Below are 15,799 nucleotides of genomic sequence, written 5' to 3'. Positions count from 1 at the left end.
GCCCTAGAGGTTTCGATACAGGCTAAATGTTGAGAATCACTATATAAGAAGGGCCAATTAAATGAAATAAATAAAATACTATGTAGAAAGAACTGGACAAATAGTAGATGCTCAAAAAATAGTGCTTATGATCATTATTTTTCCAGGAACAGAAAGGCATTTAGTTACATAGAAGCAGAAAGTTAAGCAGGCTCTTCTTGTCGTTCCTTTTCTTTTAAGCAGGTCTTTATTTTCTTGCTTTAAAAAAAAAAACTGAAAACAAAACAAATCTACAAAAAGCCTTCTCCAACAAAAAAGGAATAGATACGCAACAGTAGCTTCTCTATCAACATTTCTTTTTGATATACTTCTTAGTGTCTTTTGACTTCTTTTGAAAAGCAGAATATGATTAATGTTAAAGGCATTTTCTTTTAATGTTTATTTGTTTTGAGAGAGAGAGAGAGAATGCGTGGGAAGGGGCAGAGAGATAATGGAGAGAGAATCCCAAGCAGGCTCTGCTCTGATAGCACAGAGCCCTACATGGGGCTCAATCTCCCAAACCATGAGATCATGACCTGAACAGAAATCAAGAGTAGGATGCTTAACTGAGCCACGCAGGTGCCTCAAGGTTAAAAGTTTTATTATTTTATTTTAACTCAAATTTCAACTTTCTTATGGTGCAATTAGCTTAAGATTGAAAATTGTAATAGAACTACCATATGACCCAGTAATTCCACCTCTGGGTATTTAACTGCAGAAAATTAAAACACTAACTCAAAATGATATATGCACCCCCATCTTCACTGTAGCATTATTTACAATAGTCCAGATATGGAGACAACGTAAGTGTCCATCAGTAGATGAATGGATAAAGAAAATGTGGGTAATGTGTACAACAATATTCAGCCATAAAAAAGAATGAAATATTGCTATTTGCAACAACATGGATGGACTTTTAGGGCATTATGCTAAATGAAATAAGACAGAAAGACAAATACTGTATGATCTCACTTATATGTAGAATTAAAACACACACACACACACACACACACACACACATACACAAGTTCATAAATACAGGGAACAGATTGGTGGTTGCCAGAGGAGAGGGTTGGGGGGTAGGTGAAGTTTGAAGAGAGTCAAAAGTACAGACCTCCAGTTATAAAATAAATGAGTCATGGGGATGTAATGTACAGCATGACAACTACAGTTAATACTGCATTGCATATTTGAAAAGTTGTTGAGATAGCAAATCTTAAAAGTAGGTATCACAAAAAACAATTTTGTAACTATGTATGGTGTTGATGTTAGCTAGACTTATAGTGATCATTTCAAAATATCTACAAATATTGAATCGTTGTGTTGTAGACCTCAAACTATTATAATATTGTATGACAACTGTACCTCAATTGTTAAAAATGTTATTAAAACAAGACTGAAAATGTAATGGTTGATCATGAAACAACCTAATAAAGGTGCAGATTTATTTCTTGAGAAATCTAGCTTCATTACCATGACAAATTTCATTGCCTTTTTCTTTTTAGTCCTTGCAGAAACTTCAGAAAGGACACCTACAATTAATTAGAAATGTTAAGATTGCCCAAAAAAGGATTACCTAGATTTGATCAAATTCAAGATGAAGAAACCTACCTGGAAAACTTATCCGTACAGAGAAATGCTTCTGTTTTTTTTGAAAAATATGATCGGAGTGAAGTACAAGAGTTGCTAACTACTGCCTTAGTCAGCTGGTTGTCTGCCAAAGATGATGTCCGCTCTCAGTTGGACATCCCATGTGGAATTATAAGTCAAATGAATAATGTCAGTTTCTCCACTGCAATCCTTCTGACTCCTGTGGACCCTGTTGCCCTCTTAGACTATAGAGAAGTTCATCAAATTATAAGGGAGTTGGCTGTTGGAATTTATTGCTTTAATCAAATTCCCTCAATCAGTTTAGAAGCTAATTATGATCAGAGTTCTTCTTGTCAATTACCACCAGCTTATTATGATACCAGAATTGGGCAAATTCTGATCAATATTGACTACATGCTGAAAGCACTGTGGCATGGAATATACATGCCCAAAGAAAAACGAGTCAGATTCTCTGAATTATGGCGAACTATCATGGACATTGATCCAGATGGGAAGCCTCAAACAAATAAAGATATTTTTGCAGAGTTTAGTGCAGCAGGTAAGAGAATTTAATATGTTTTATTAGAAGCCATCTTTTTAATTTAGTAATTTATCTTTGGCTCAGTTTTACGTATTTAGTCACATTTCTTAAAAGAGATATTTTGAACTCCAAAGAATCTTTTCAATAAACCTTTCATTTTTTTCAATGGCACCAAAATTATGTTTAAGTCTTGTGTCTTTCATCTTAACCTCCAACTTCTGCAGAACAGATCAGATTTCAAATACTTGATAAAGAGTTTTCAGTTTATACCTTTTCTTACACAGCCTAAGTAGGGAAATCAGTAATAGAGTCAAGAGTAGAATTGGAATGCAATGAGAAAAATCTCTGAACTTGAAAACAAAATGATTGCCAGTTTGGTTAGTCATCTATAATGCCATTTTTGTAAATCTCAAAAATGAATGATATTAAAGTTGAAGTTAAGGATCAATGGATCAATGTGCATCAATGATCTAAGCTTTGGTATTTTAGTAGCATTTGGTTTAATAAGTATTTTTGGTTCACCTAATTTTTAAATTCCTTCTTTTTTTTTTATTTTTTAAAATGTGTAGTTATTTTTGAGACCAAGAGAGGCGGGGGGAGGGGGAGAGAGACAGAGCAAGAGGGAGACAGAGTCTGAAGTGGGATCCAGGTTCTGAGCTGGTGGTACCTGTGCATCTCCTCAGCATATGTAAATTTTTTATTCTTAAAAAAAAAAAAAAAAATCCTGTAAGTTCCTTTGTAGCAGGCCAAATGGAATGGAGTGTAAAATGGAAAATGTGTGCTCCAGACAGTATTCCCAACTACTTTCGCTGATTAAATATATCTAATCATTTTCTAAATAGATTTCCAGTTTGTGGGCACAGGCTTAAAGAGAAGTCTCAATTCAGTTAAAAATGTACTAGAATTTCACTTGACTGGAGGAGAGAGCACAGCAATAGATTTTATATAGATTTTAATCTCATTGGAAACTGGAAAAGGATGACAATTTGTCTTCAGGAATAAAATGTCACTCAGACGCTTCCTTTCTTGACTATTCTGAGAACAAATTTGATTTGTGTATTGCATGTAATTGTTTGCACTTTATGGGGTTGATATTCAAAATATAAGATTTTCAATCTTTATTCAGTGTGTTTTTTTATACATAATGTTAATATGGCAATAAGTTTCTGCATAACCTTACTAAGGAAGAAAAGAATATTCTCCCCTAATTAGCCAGATTTCCCTTGGCTAATAGATCTAATAACAGAAGCTTTTAATGGTCAATTAGGTGGAAAAGAACCACTTTTTATCTGAATTGTACATGTAATTGAGGAGAAAATTACCTGAAAAAAACTTTAGTTTGTCAATATAAATCTGGTTACTAAAGCAAATGCCCTGAAAACAAAATTTATTGTTTCTTAGCGTCTCAATAAAATGTGGAAGAATTGTGATCATTTGAATATTTAATACAGTTAATGGTAAGGTAGTTTCATGGAGTTTTCTTATTTTTCCTTCTGTCATTGATAGCTAAATAAAAAATTATACATACACATACAAAATATACATATATATGTTCATAAAGGACTCTAGTTTGATTTATTTGTTTTACAAATATTCACTGAGTTTTTATTTCTAGCTTAGACACAAAAGTAAGTCTGATGTCAAGAACAAGTAAACAGGAAGCTTACATACACATAAGCTCCATGAAAAAGAAGACCCTTACCTGCCCTGTTTATCCCTATATGTTTTGTGCCTAAGATAGTCCCTGATACAAAGTAGGCATCAACAGGGGCGCTTGGGTGGCTCCGTCGGCTAAGCGTCCGACTTCGGCTCAGGTCATGATCTCAGTTCGTGAGTTCGAGCCCCGTGTCAGGCTCTGTGCTGACAGCTCAGAGCCTGGAGCCTGTTTCAGATTCTGTGTCTCCTTCTCTCTCTGCCCCTCCCCTGTTCACGCTCTGTCTCTGTCTCAAAAATAAATAAACATTAAAAAAATTTTAAAAAAAAAGTAGGCATCAACAGATATTTGTTGAATTGAATTAACTGAATTGAGTTGAATTGAATCAATGAAGAATTAAATGGGAACAGGGGTGTTACACAGCTTGAGGGGATTTCTACCATTACCAGTTGATCAGATTGGAAATTAAGTCTAGCATGGATGTCCCAGAGGGATTTAATAACTGAACTGAGGGAGCAAGTCCTCAGCAAGCATGTCACAGATAGATAGATCAGCTCAAAGTTTTGACTAAAGTGTCCAATCAGGATGATGTACAATGACTACAATTGGATGGTCATTCCCCAACCACCACATTCAGAACTATACACCACTGAACACTTCTGAATTTGGGCTAAGATTTAAACCACAGAAGTGTTTGTTTGCTACTTTTGCTATTTACTGTATCTACCACTGGACTGCTGTGAAGTTCAAGTGCCTGAGAATAAGATTTGCTTGATGGCAGTGAGGCAGCCTGACTCACCTGCTCTGGGTTGGGTTTTCAGAGATGTTTCAGGCTCTGTAGCCTTACTGTACTAGCAAGCAGTACAGTCTCTTGAAGATGGTATTTCTGTGTCTCAAAGGTAGTTTAGATAGCTAATAGCTCTCATTTCCATGCAGGGTAATCAACTTCTGTTGAGAGCAGTCTCCAAGAGTAGTGAGTATAAGGCAGAAATTCTCCTCCTGTGGGTGAGAATTATTCAATCTGTGGCATTGGTGGAGTAAGGACTAATGCCACCTGGCTTGGTGCAGAGTACCATAGGATTGGAGGGTCACTGGCTTCTGAAAGATTATAGCTATAACTGGAACTAACAAATCCCTTCTTGTTGTTCAAGTATTTGAAGTGAGAAGGCTGAAGCAATGAAAAATATTGCCAGTAATATCTAGTGAATTCCATTCATTTCTGCATTCCCTTGACAGTTCCCTCTTAAAGAACACTGACACTTTGGCATGACGTAGCTGCATTGTTGAAGAGAATATGACATGGTCAAAGTCTTAAAAACATATTTCAGTGTTTTCCTAGAAGTACTATCATTGCTGGTAGTTTACAATCTCCAAGGCTAGATCAGGCAATGTAAATTAAGATGTCATTTTGGTAGTTGATGACACTTCTATCCTGGAAGTTGTCCACTAATCCATTTGCTAATCACTGGAAGACAGCAGGGAACATTGCACAAACCAGATGATGTTTCTCTGTAATTGAATTGGCCAAGATGTGTCTGGGAAACTAAGTTGCATGGCTTGCCTTTCCTGATCGAGATGATGGCAAGAGCTTTACGAAGATTTGAGCTCTACAGATGTTAAGGTTCAGCAGGAATTGATAGTGGTTTCCAATGATGTTTGAGACTTGACAATTCTGACAAAAATTGGGTTTGCTTTTCTTCCCTTTTTACGAAGATTACTTGGAATCATCATTCCCACCTGGCATTTGTCAAGCAAGGCAAGGGCCAGAGCTGAGAAATTTGGTAAAGAAACAACAAGCCCTTTTGAGAGTCACATATTTAGGTGGAAACTTTCATCATAGAAGTCAAATTCTGGAGAGTGATCTGGGTTAGAGGTACATACTAAGGAGTCATTCACATATGAAAGTCTGAGAAGCCTTTGGATCATTTGGTGAGAATATCAATAATAATAAGGGACAAGGCCATGATAGGAGGGAGCATACATCCTACTGTGTAATTAAGAACAGAGGGCTTCTGCTTAGTGGATGACAAAATTGACTATTATCATGTGACTTCATAGCCCACCATCTGGTCTCTTCAGCCCAACTATTGTATCTGAGGCTACCCCAATAAGGATCCTCTCACAGTGATGCTCCTGGTTAACAGGATCAGAGACAGGTAGGGACGTTCTAATCAAGTTGTAGGGGGAGTGGGGGAGCACCCAGAGACTAACTGCCTACATTTTCAGGGATGATATTAAAAATACTTAACCACCAGTACAGCATGATCACTGAGCAATAAGAACAGACATCAGCCATAATGTTGGAGTAGGATCTCAGAGACCTCTTGTTTGTCATAGGTAGCCTTTGCTGGATCATGAAGCTTTCCAGGAGATCCCAGGGGAGGGAGGTATTCAAACAGCTTGGGGCTATAGCAATTCAGTTTACCAAACAATAAGAAAGGGATCAATATTTTTACAACCGATGTGGCCATATTGATACATGTCAGCTAAATATCAGCTCCAGACAGTTCTACTTAATTCTCCTTTCCTGGCTGGGAACCCATGTCTAGACTAGTTGTGACTCTGATCCCTTTTTCACTGTATATGAGTGAAGCTGGAAATCTTTCCAAATTCAGTCACTCCACCACCATGTGCCCTTGGGGAAAGTACTGTTACGTTAAAGCACTTTGTAATATTGGCTGTCAGGCCATCAAAGATGAGCATCATACCAAGACGGAGATTTTTTTCTCCCTTACTATGCTTGGGAGTCTGCTGAAGCACCAGCAGCATCAGCATGCTTCAGGCACTGTAACAGTGGTGTAGTGCAAACAATGGTATATGACCAAGCAGAAGGCACACCAGACCTTTACGGGAACAGGAACAGGTACGGGCTCCCCATCATGCGCCACATTTGGAACATCGCTGTGAAATCTTGCACGGCCCAAGTGTCAGACTGGGGGAAAGGAACCCAGACTCTTAGACTGTGGGGCTTTTTATACTTCATGATCAGGGAAACAGCAGGTCAGAGGCCAGGTACAAAGGCAATGTGTATTAGCCTAGATTACCCCCAAATTAGAGCCTGAAATGGGGGCTTAAATCAGGGTAGATTATAGGAAATAACTCTAAGGAACAGAAGTGGGGGGCAGGAAAAGTGAATAGAAAAGGAGGAAACATCAATCCAAGGATGTGCTGCTGAGCTTTCATTAAGATCCATTTTGTAAGGACTCTGAGGAATCCCATAGAATACACTTCAGAATTGTCAGCCCAAGGGATGGAAGAGGGCAGTGTGTATCTCCTGACTCCCCCTCCTGGATTGGTCAAAGGTTGCTCCCTCACTTTCCAGATTTGTTCTTGCACTGGAATGACTGGATGGGTTCCATCAGAAGTCTAACACAGCAGTGGCAGAGAAGTCCCAGGGTAAAAATAAGAGCCATGTGGTGCATCTGAAGCAAAGCACAGTTACATCTTTGTGAAGCTGGTTAGGGCAACAACAGCTAGAGTGAAAAATACAGTCTGGGAGGAAGTGAGGTAGAAGTGTCTGATAAACAGAGTGACTCATGGAACCTTGGCCCCAGCTCTATCCTCAATGTTTGAGGTAGAGAGGGAATGCCACTCCTCCACTGACTTGACCAGGAAACTGGGGTCCAAGCCTTGTAGTTGTGGCTATACAAGGGCAAGCTAGCAGCAAGAATTTCTATATCATCATGCATATTTGGGGAAGTGGCACCTCCTCTCTTGGCATGACTGAGAGACTGGGCTCAAGTCTTGCAACTGCCCATGTCACTGCTCTCAGAAAACGATAGCAACAGCAATAGAGAAGGAGAATACCAAACTCCGGTCATATTATCTAGTTTTCTGTAGGGGATTTTAATTTCTTGATCTGAATAATTCTTGGATTCTTCAATGTATTACATAAGGTTTGTAGGATGAGAGGAAAGAAGGAAAAACATATGTTTGTGATAGAAAAATGTGGGAGTGACTTTTAGTTAAGACACACACACACACACACAAAAGACCTTGTTTAATACTACAACTGGAAGTGAATTGGGTTTGTTTTTTGGTTTTGTTTTTTATGCCTCTGCTTATTCCCTGCCCTTTTATCTGTAATGCCCTCTTCCTGCCACTTTACCTCACCCTTCCCCATTCTTCCCCAGGTCATTGTTTCCCCCTTGTCAAGACTTGATTCAGACACAGCCTCCTCTGTCCTATGCACACTGTATCATTTTGTATTGAAATTACTGATTTCATCTCTGTCTCCCGTACTAGCCCTTAAGCTCCTCCTCAAGAGCACAGAAAAATGTCTTTTTTGTTTTTAAATTCTCAGCACCTTATAGCGTGCTTGCAGATAGTAAACTTTCAATACTTGTGGAAATTAAGTGGTTAATAACAATAGAATGTGAAAGAAAAGGTATTGAAGGAGACTCTTGGGCTTCTAGTTTGAGGAACTGATAGATAAATAGAATCATTAACCATGACAGAGAATGAAAAGAAAAGCAGATTGGGGGAAGATCAAGGATGAATTTAGTTTGGGAGTGCTTTTGTGACGTTCAGATAAAGATAAGTACTAGGCATTGAAAAAGAATTGAGTTCAGGAGCAAAAAGCAGGGCAGGAGATAAGATTAAATTAGCATAGTATAGAGGTTAAAACAATGGAATCTTGTGTTTCCCCTCCCTGTCCTCCAAATTCAGTTATATCCAATTTTTCTATTAAATCCTTTTTCATTTTCTACATTATGACTTTGTACATATCTGATTTGTATAACATGCTGTGATCACACTTCCTCTAATAACTTTTTATTTTTTGTGACATGAACTGTGTCATTAAAACAAATTAGTTCAGTTTTCCGATTCAGCCCCAAACTTTCGAACAGCAATATCGAACTCCTCTCAGTATAGCGAAATATCAGGTAGCGCAGCAATTCCATTTTTTCCCTTAGCGATGTCTCAGTCCACACCTTCCTTCATTCTCCTATGTTCGCGTGAACTGACTGGTATCTTTTCCAGGCAATTTCTCTTCCGGTTCTCCAAAATCCTTTCTCCCTTTCTCGACCCTCGCAGCCCTGCCCGCCCGCCCGCCGTCCTGCCTTTCCTCCTCCCCTCCCCCTTCCCGCTTCCAGTCACGGTCTTTCACCTGAGAGGTTTTCCTCATCTGTGTGGAAACACTTGCAATTTGTTCTCATTTAGAAGTGGGGCAGGAACAGGGCTTGCTGACTGCTACCACTGCACTGTAGTGATCGGGAAGAAACCCTGCCCCTTCACTGGGGAGCTTCTCCCCACATGTTGTATTAGTAGGTCTTTTCTCTTTGATCCATCGGTTTCCCGCAGACTCCCGCCTGGAAGGAGGGCGAGACTGGGGCCAGAGGAGGGGGAGGGGCTGAAGATGTCCCCCTTTCAGCGCGCAGACTCACTTTGCCGGGTTTTCAGCTCAGCCTCTCCTCCCGGCCTTCAGCGGTGCTGCTCAAACCTTTTAGAGAGGAAGGGGAGGGGCTGTGCTGTCTGGGGAAGACGATCGGGGAGTTTCACTGCATCAGTTCAGACTTCGAACCAATCTTTTTTTTTTTCTCTCTCTTTTTTTTCTTTTTTTCTTTTCTTTTCTTTTTTTTTTTTTTTTTCTGCGGCTGCTGCTTCTGTTTCTGCTCCGGGGCCCCCCTCCCCCTCCCCTCCTTCTCCCCCGTTCTCCCCCTCCCCCCCGTAAATCTGACGTGACGATCTGTTAGAGATTCTACAGGCTTCCAATTTCTAAGCCTGTGGGGACTTTATGTGGGGAGAACTGACTTGCTGCCTGTGCCACCTCAGGCTACAAAGTTTTAGGCGTGTCAACAATATTCTGGCTTATGTTTAGATTTTTTTTAAGCTGTCAGAAATACTTTAATTTCTTTATAATTTCTTAAATTTTGCAAAAAGGAGGTGAATCATAGTGGTCATTTAAAAATCCAAGTGAGGTGTGCCTGGGTGGCTGAGTTGGTTAAGTGTCTGACTCTTGATTTTGGTTCCAGTCATGATCTCGCAGTTCGTGACTTCCAGCTCTGCATTGGGCTCCGCACTTTCGGATCTTCTGCCTCTCTCTCTGTCCCTCCCTGCGTGGGCTCGCTCTCTCGCTCTCTCGCTCTCTCGCTCTCTCTCTCTTTGAAAAATAAATATTTTTTAAAAATAAAAATGTAAGTGTATTATTTTTTTTGGAGGGTTTTTTTTTTAATAGATTTGAGGAAGGAAAAAGAAAAAGGCAAATTGATGTCTCATTTACACGTCTAAAGCACGTATGTTACAAACGCCACATTTTCTGTGAAGTCATTTGGTGATTCTAAGCAGTTTTCTCAAGCTTAGATTAAGGGTAACATTCTAAGTGTAATTGTCTTTAAGAAGACAATTTGGCAGCAAGGAAGTCCTTAATTTCATCATAAATGGGAAGAAAATGTAACAGGAAATTTGTCATTGATAATAGAGAAAAATCGAGTTTTAATTCTTATTTATTTCATCACGATTAGTTAGCAGGAAAGTTCTTATTGTATATGTTTAGCTTCTGTTATCAGCAAAAACAAGAAATGTGTAATAATATAAGGCTTGGAAAAGAAAATTATACTTTTGGCCAAGTGAGAAACTGATGCCCTGTTTAAAGGGAAATCACATTTTCTTGTTCTTCCTTAGTTAACCCTGATTAAATATGGGACTTAGGTTGTTTCCATGGTATGGTGTTTCTTTCCTCCAAAGACAACGGAAATCTATTCTAATTCTACAAGCTTCCATCTTTCTTTACTCTGCTTAGTTAGCACCAATCAACCTGCTTTTCATCTTTAATAATTTTTTTGGCATCTCATCATCACTTTGTCACTTTAGTAGGATTTCAAGATGAAACCCAGTGTTCAATACACTCTATTTATCCAGAAGCCACATATGATGTTTTCACTATCCAAAATTTTTCTTTTTTACTGTTAAGGTTTGGTTGATATTACAAAGGATCCGGACTTTAATGGAATCTATGATGAAGACATGAATGAAGATCCAACATATGATCCCAACAGCCCTGAAGAAAAAGCTGTTTTTATGAAATATGCTGAAAATATTATGCTAAAATTGACATTCAGTACCATACAAGTTCAACAGTGTGAAAATGTTTTTATATTTGAAACAGCCTATTGGCTTACTAATGCTATAAAATGTAATCAGGATTATCTTGATATTTGTACCTATCAGAGACTACAGCAAAGATTATATCTTCAGAAAAAGGTTATTCAAAAACACTTTGAGAAGAAAACAGACCTCAGAAAAGGGATAGGATACCTAAAGTTAATATGTTTTCTGACCCCATTTCTACTGAGTTTGAAAAAGAAGATGAAAGTTCCATATTTAGATAGTCTGCTTCCACTTTTTTCAGGTAAAAGTATCACCACAGATCAAATATAAAATAATTATATGTGTGTGTATATATATATATATATATATATATATGTTAAATTTATATTTAAATTCAATTTTGTCTGTAGTATTTGAGTCCACTCATGTAACCTAGCTGTAGCCTGTTAGAAAGAAAAAACAAAATTTAATGTCTCCTAAGTAGTTAAAAATATTTGGTATATGCACATAGTACTTGGTATACATTTATACTAATTATAAGGGCTATTGGAAGACTTTAAACATGTTCTGAGAAAAATAGGGAAATAGGCCATGTTCATGATGGAACAACACTGTGAATGTATCATATCTGATTCAAATTACTCTATCAATTCAATGTACTTCTTTTCAAAATCCCTATTGTGTTTTTCACGAAAGTTTAGAAATTGATTCTGTAATTAATATGGAGCAGTACAGGATCATGAATGGTCTTACATTTCTGAAAAGGAGCTGAAAACATATTTTAAAACTTTACTAATGTGTCAGCACTATTATACACAAATAAACCAATGTAAGAGAAGAAAGCTGAAATAGGACCATACTTACATGGAATTTGACAGGACTGCAGGGCATACTGTTCCTCCCACCCAGATTAACACACAATTTATATATTTTCATTGGTGCCCAAATGTGCACCAATTATGGGAGCAATTATGGGAGGATGTCAGCCATATCTGTAATGTTTTATTACTTAGATTATTGGAAGCAAATATGACTGTTAATAGTTAAATCTAGGAGGTGGTATTAGGGTGTTATATTATTCCTTGTACTTTTCTGTACCTTTTACCTTTCTCAAAATGCATTATATACTTTTCATTAATGAAACCATATTCTGCTAACAAGTCAAAATATTGAACAAATCTAATCCTTACTGGACTTTTAGAAAATTATTTTTTTTTTAATAAATGTTATATGTGGATTTTATTACTTTCCAAAAAAGTGAGCTGGTTTGAGGTTTTTTTTGTTTTTTTGTTTTTTTTTTTTTTTTTGTCAGTGAGAGATACCCACCTATTTCTCATTAGTGTCTCTTTTTGCCTAAACCAGCTCAGGTTAAGTTTTTATTTATTTAGCCAAAGATTCTCTGAGGCAGAGTTTCAAATCTTTTCTGACAATTGGAGGTAAGATACTAGTCTTAAGCTCATACATAGAATAATGTTTTAACTAGTCTCTTGAAATGTCTGTACAATGAAACTACAGAAAATGCCCAAAATGTATGATATATTTTCATGTTTAAAATATATACTAAGACTATGATTTTATAGACTGTAACTGCCAAGATTTTCAGTTAATATGGAGTTTTCTTCAGTTGGTTTATGTAAATGAGAATCCAGATCTCCAAAATATGATTGTTTATATGCTGTTTTCACTTTTTAAATAAAAGTTTCTTTTTATTTTGGAGATGACAAGGTCAAGACAGAGCGAGAACTGCCTCCATTTATTTATGGGCGAGATTTTAAATGCCAGCATTTTCACTACAAAGAGGATCAATATTTTCATGTTCATGGAGGAATTGAATTTGATATCAGCACACCTTCAGTTGAGAATGCTTTGGAAGACTTTAAGGTTTAAATTATTATTGTTCCTGAAATGGTTTGTCATTTCCCAGCGCTTTTATCTCATTCTCCATCCATAAAGAGTCTCTTGCTGGCACAGGCACTAGGCAGCTCTCCAAATGATTATCTTCCTAACTCACTAGTTTTTTCATACATTATGTAACACACATGAATTAAGTCCAACTACCCTAAGGTAGTATGTGAGGTGTCAGAGATAAAATGACAGATAAGCTAGGTACAGCTATCTTCATAGAATTTATAGATCTCAAATGGACTATATTTGCGCTAAAATTGTTGATCAAAGAATACAGTAGAAATCCCTCAACATTCACTATACACTTTCCTTGAAGAAAACTTCCATTTTCCTTGAAGATTAGTATTAGAACAGAGATCCTCTAGAGTTTAAGAACAATAATTTCATCTAGAATTTAATATAAACATTATACATTTGAATTGTCATTGCTTTTCTACCTTCTTTATGTTTTCTTTTGTATTTTTTCCTCCCTCCTGAAGTAGGAACTGGATACATGCATACATTATTAGGGTTTTATGGGATATTATATTAAAAATTTATCATTTACGTGTACAAAATTTCATCTAAAATAAGCCATAATTGATGGGGCACCTGGGTGGCTCAGTCAGTTGAGCACCTGACCCTTGATTTTTGGCTCAGGTCATAATCCCAGGGTCGTGGCAGGCCCCATGCTGGGTGTGGGGTCTGCTTAAGGTTCTCTCTCTCTCTCTCTCTCTCTCTCTCTCTCCCCCTCCACCCCATCCCCAACTTGTGCATGCATGCATTCTCTCTATATATCAAATTAAAAAGAAAAAGCTATAATTGTTTAGACTTATTTAAAGATATGTTTTTAATAATATAACTCATATTTTAGAATAATTTAGAAAAAATACGGGATTGTGCTGCTAATACATTTGTAGAAGATTTAGGATACAAAGAACATTACTCAATACCAGTCATGGAACTTAACGGAAAAAGGTAAGGAACTTTTCAGTAATTATTCACAGTAGTGACAACCTGTTGAAAGTTAGGAGAAAACAAGGAGAGTGTCAAAGTGCAAAGGCTAACTTAATACCTCAGCATGGAGATCCTAGCACAATAACGCCTGTGACTGAACTAGAGAGTCAACAAAATAAATAATATATTTATTACTTCATGCACTTTGGTACATTCTGTGTAATAATCTTTAGAGATAGTGATTAGTTCTTATAATTAACATCGTTATTATATGGGAATGGAGGTGAGGATCAAATCCTATGAGCCTACTGAAAAGCAGTGGACTCAGCAAATACCCCTTTAGTTCCATAACAGATATGATTTAAAATCCTCTTCCTCTGCTGGGTCTTGTTACGCCTGCCAATTTTTGAAGCAGTGTGTTTTTCTTAGTATTGCTAGGATCTTTATGTCTTGTGTTCTTGGGTTTCCATGTCTTGGATGACTTCAGTATCCAAGTTTTTTTTCAGTTTTATTTCAGTTTATGGAAAGTAGAGTAGGGGCATTACTATTAGGAGGTAGAGACTTGAGATTTAAAAGCATATAGGAGAGGTTTTTTTGTTTTCTGTTTTTTTAACGCATGGAAGTGGTTTAGAGACCAGGACCAAGTCTGGAACTCTGGAGAATAGCATCTTTTAAATAGGGAGATGCAAAAGAGAGAACAAAGGAGTTGAGAATGATATAAGGAGGAGGACCAAGAAAGTACAATAGCATGGAAGCCAAATGGGGAGGAATTTTTAAATATGGAAATAGATTAAAAGCATCAAATTCAACAGAGAAAAAGGCCAAGTCAACTTAAGACTGAAGACAGCACTCTAAATTCGGCAGTGACTTGGGAAGAGGATTAGTTCTGGCTTTAGGCTATGTTTAGTGAGCTGAAGGGTGAAGCTGGGGAGAGTTCATGTGATGTGAAGAAGAAAAAGATTACACATTTCTCCAAGATGCATGGTCGTGAGGAAAATAAGAGAACGGAGGCAAAGGGAGAATCAGGATAAACAATGAAAGGTGGGTCTTTTCATTGAATACTGTCTGGATGCACACATAGTACTAGAGATGAAGTCAAAGACCATGTGGCTAATGACTTCCATGATTTTGGAGGGAATTAAGTAGTAGACCTCATGCCTCTAGAATGGACAGTTGGTGTGCATCTCCCTCGAGAAGGAATCCCTCATTCAGGGATCCAGCAACTGCTGACACATTCCATGTACAACACCTGCCAAAGTAAATAGTATTTCAGAAGCACCTCTGAATAACGCTTTATCCGCCCAGGCTCCAGTGACTAGCTGGACACTAATGATCCTGAGGATGCAGGGAGGCAGCTGAGATAAAAGCTGTACTTGGTGAGAGGTTGTTATAGGTAAAGGAGTATGGTTGGCATAAGCCCACTGTCATTGAACAGTAAGAGATCCAGTCAAATTGTTTCAATGGGATACTATAGTAGAATGGTTCTCTAGTTTCTGACTAATGCACAACATTGGTCATCAATGTTGGTGAATTACAGATAGATGGATTTGAATTTGCAGACTTGCAAAGGCAGCATGAGCTTGTTTCCCAGACCCAGGCAGCATGGAGTAAAAGTAAAAACCACAAGTGGAGTAATAATCAGTGTTTTCTTGGTTCCTGTAACAATTACTAGAGAATCTTCAGTTCCATAATATCCACCCCTACATAGTTTTTTTAGGAATCTCATATGCCAATGGATCAGCTCTCAGGTACTGTGAGATATCTTCAGTTTTCCTCTTTCCTGTCTGAGCAATCTGTAATGATCCACTCCTGGGCCCCTGGAGCTCAACAGACCCTATGAAGGCAACTCAACATTAATGCCATTGTTGTCTCTGACATCATTTCTCCTGGTTGTGGATCTGGGGTCACTTCTGGAGCTGGCTTCTCCCTATGCCTGCTAAATACCTTGTATCAACTGTGAGGCATGTTGAAGCCAATCCAGTGAAGTAAGTATTTCTTTCCCAATTTTATTGGTTTCAAGGAAGTGCTACCTTGAACTCCTAATAATTTGATGCAAAAACAGCTCTTTTAGTCATTTTGCTAACAGTTCTTTTCTGTGATGTAGG

At 37.7% G+C, this 15,799-nt stretch overlaps 1 protein-coding gene across 1 annotated transcript in view; it reads left to right on the top strand.

Moving 5' to 3' along the window:
• The first annotated feature begins 1,533 nt into the window (after nucleotides 1-1,533).
• The window catches only part of ANKAR (ankyrin and armadillo repeat containing), a 69,006-nt gene continuing 54,740 nt past the window's right edge, over nucleotides 1,534-15,799 (top strand). The window contains exons 1-4 of the mRNA XM_047085110.1: nucleotides 1,534-2,167; nucleotides 10,717-11,154; nucleotides 12,571-12,734; nucleotides 13,612-13,715. Coding sequence (XP_046941066.1) covers nucleotides 1,567-2,167; nucleotides 10,717-11,154; nucleotides 12,571-12,734; nucleotides 13,612-13,715 — 1,307 coding nt within the window. The 5' untranslated portion in view covers nucleotides 1,534-1,566. The remainder of the gene's footprint in view (nucleotides 2,168-10,716; nucleotides 11,155-12,570; nucleotides 12,735-13,611; nucleotides 13,716-15,799) is intronic.

The sequence above is a fragment of the Lynx rufus genome, unplaced genomic scaffold, assembly GCF_022079265.1.
Source record: "Lynx rufus isolate CCGP_SWC_20201006 ecotype Redwood Valley unplaced genomic scaffold, mLynRuf1.p SCAF_2, whole genome shotgun sequence".
In the NCBI taxonomy this organism is placed as follows: Eukaryota; Metazoa; Chordata; class Mammalia; order Carnivora; family Felidae; genus Lynx; species Lynx rufus.
This window is presented reverse-complemented; position numbering and strand designations above follow the sequence as displayed.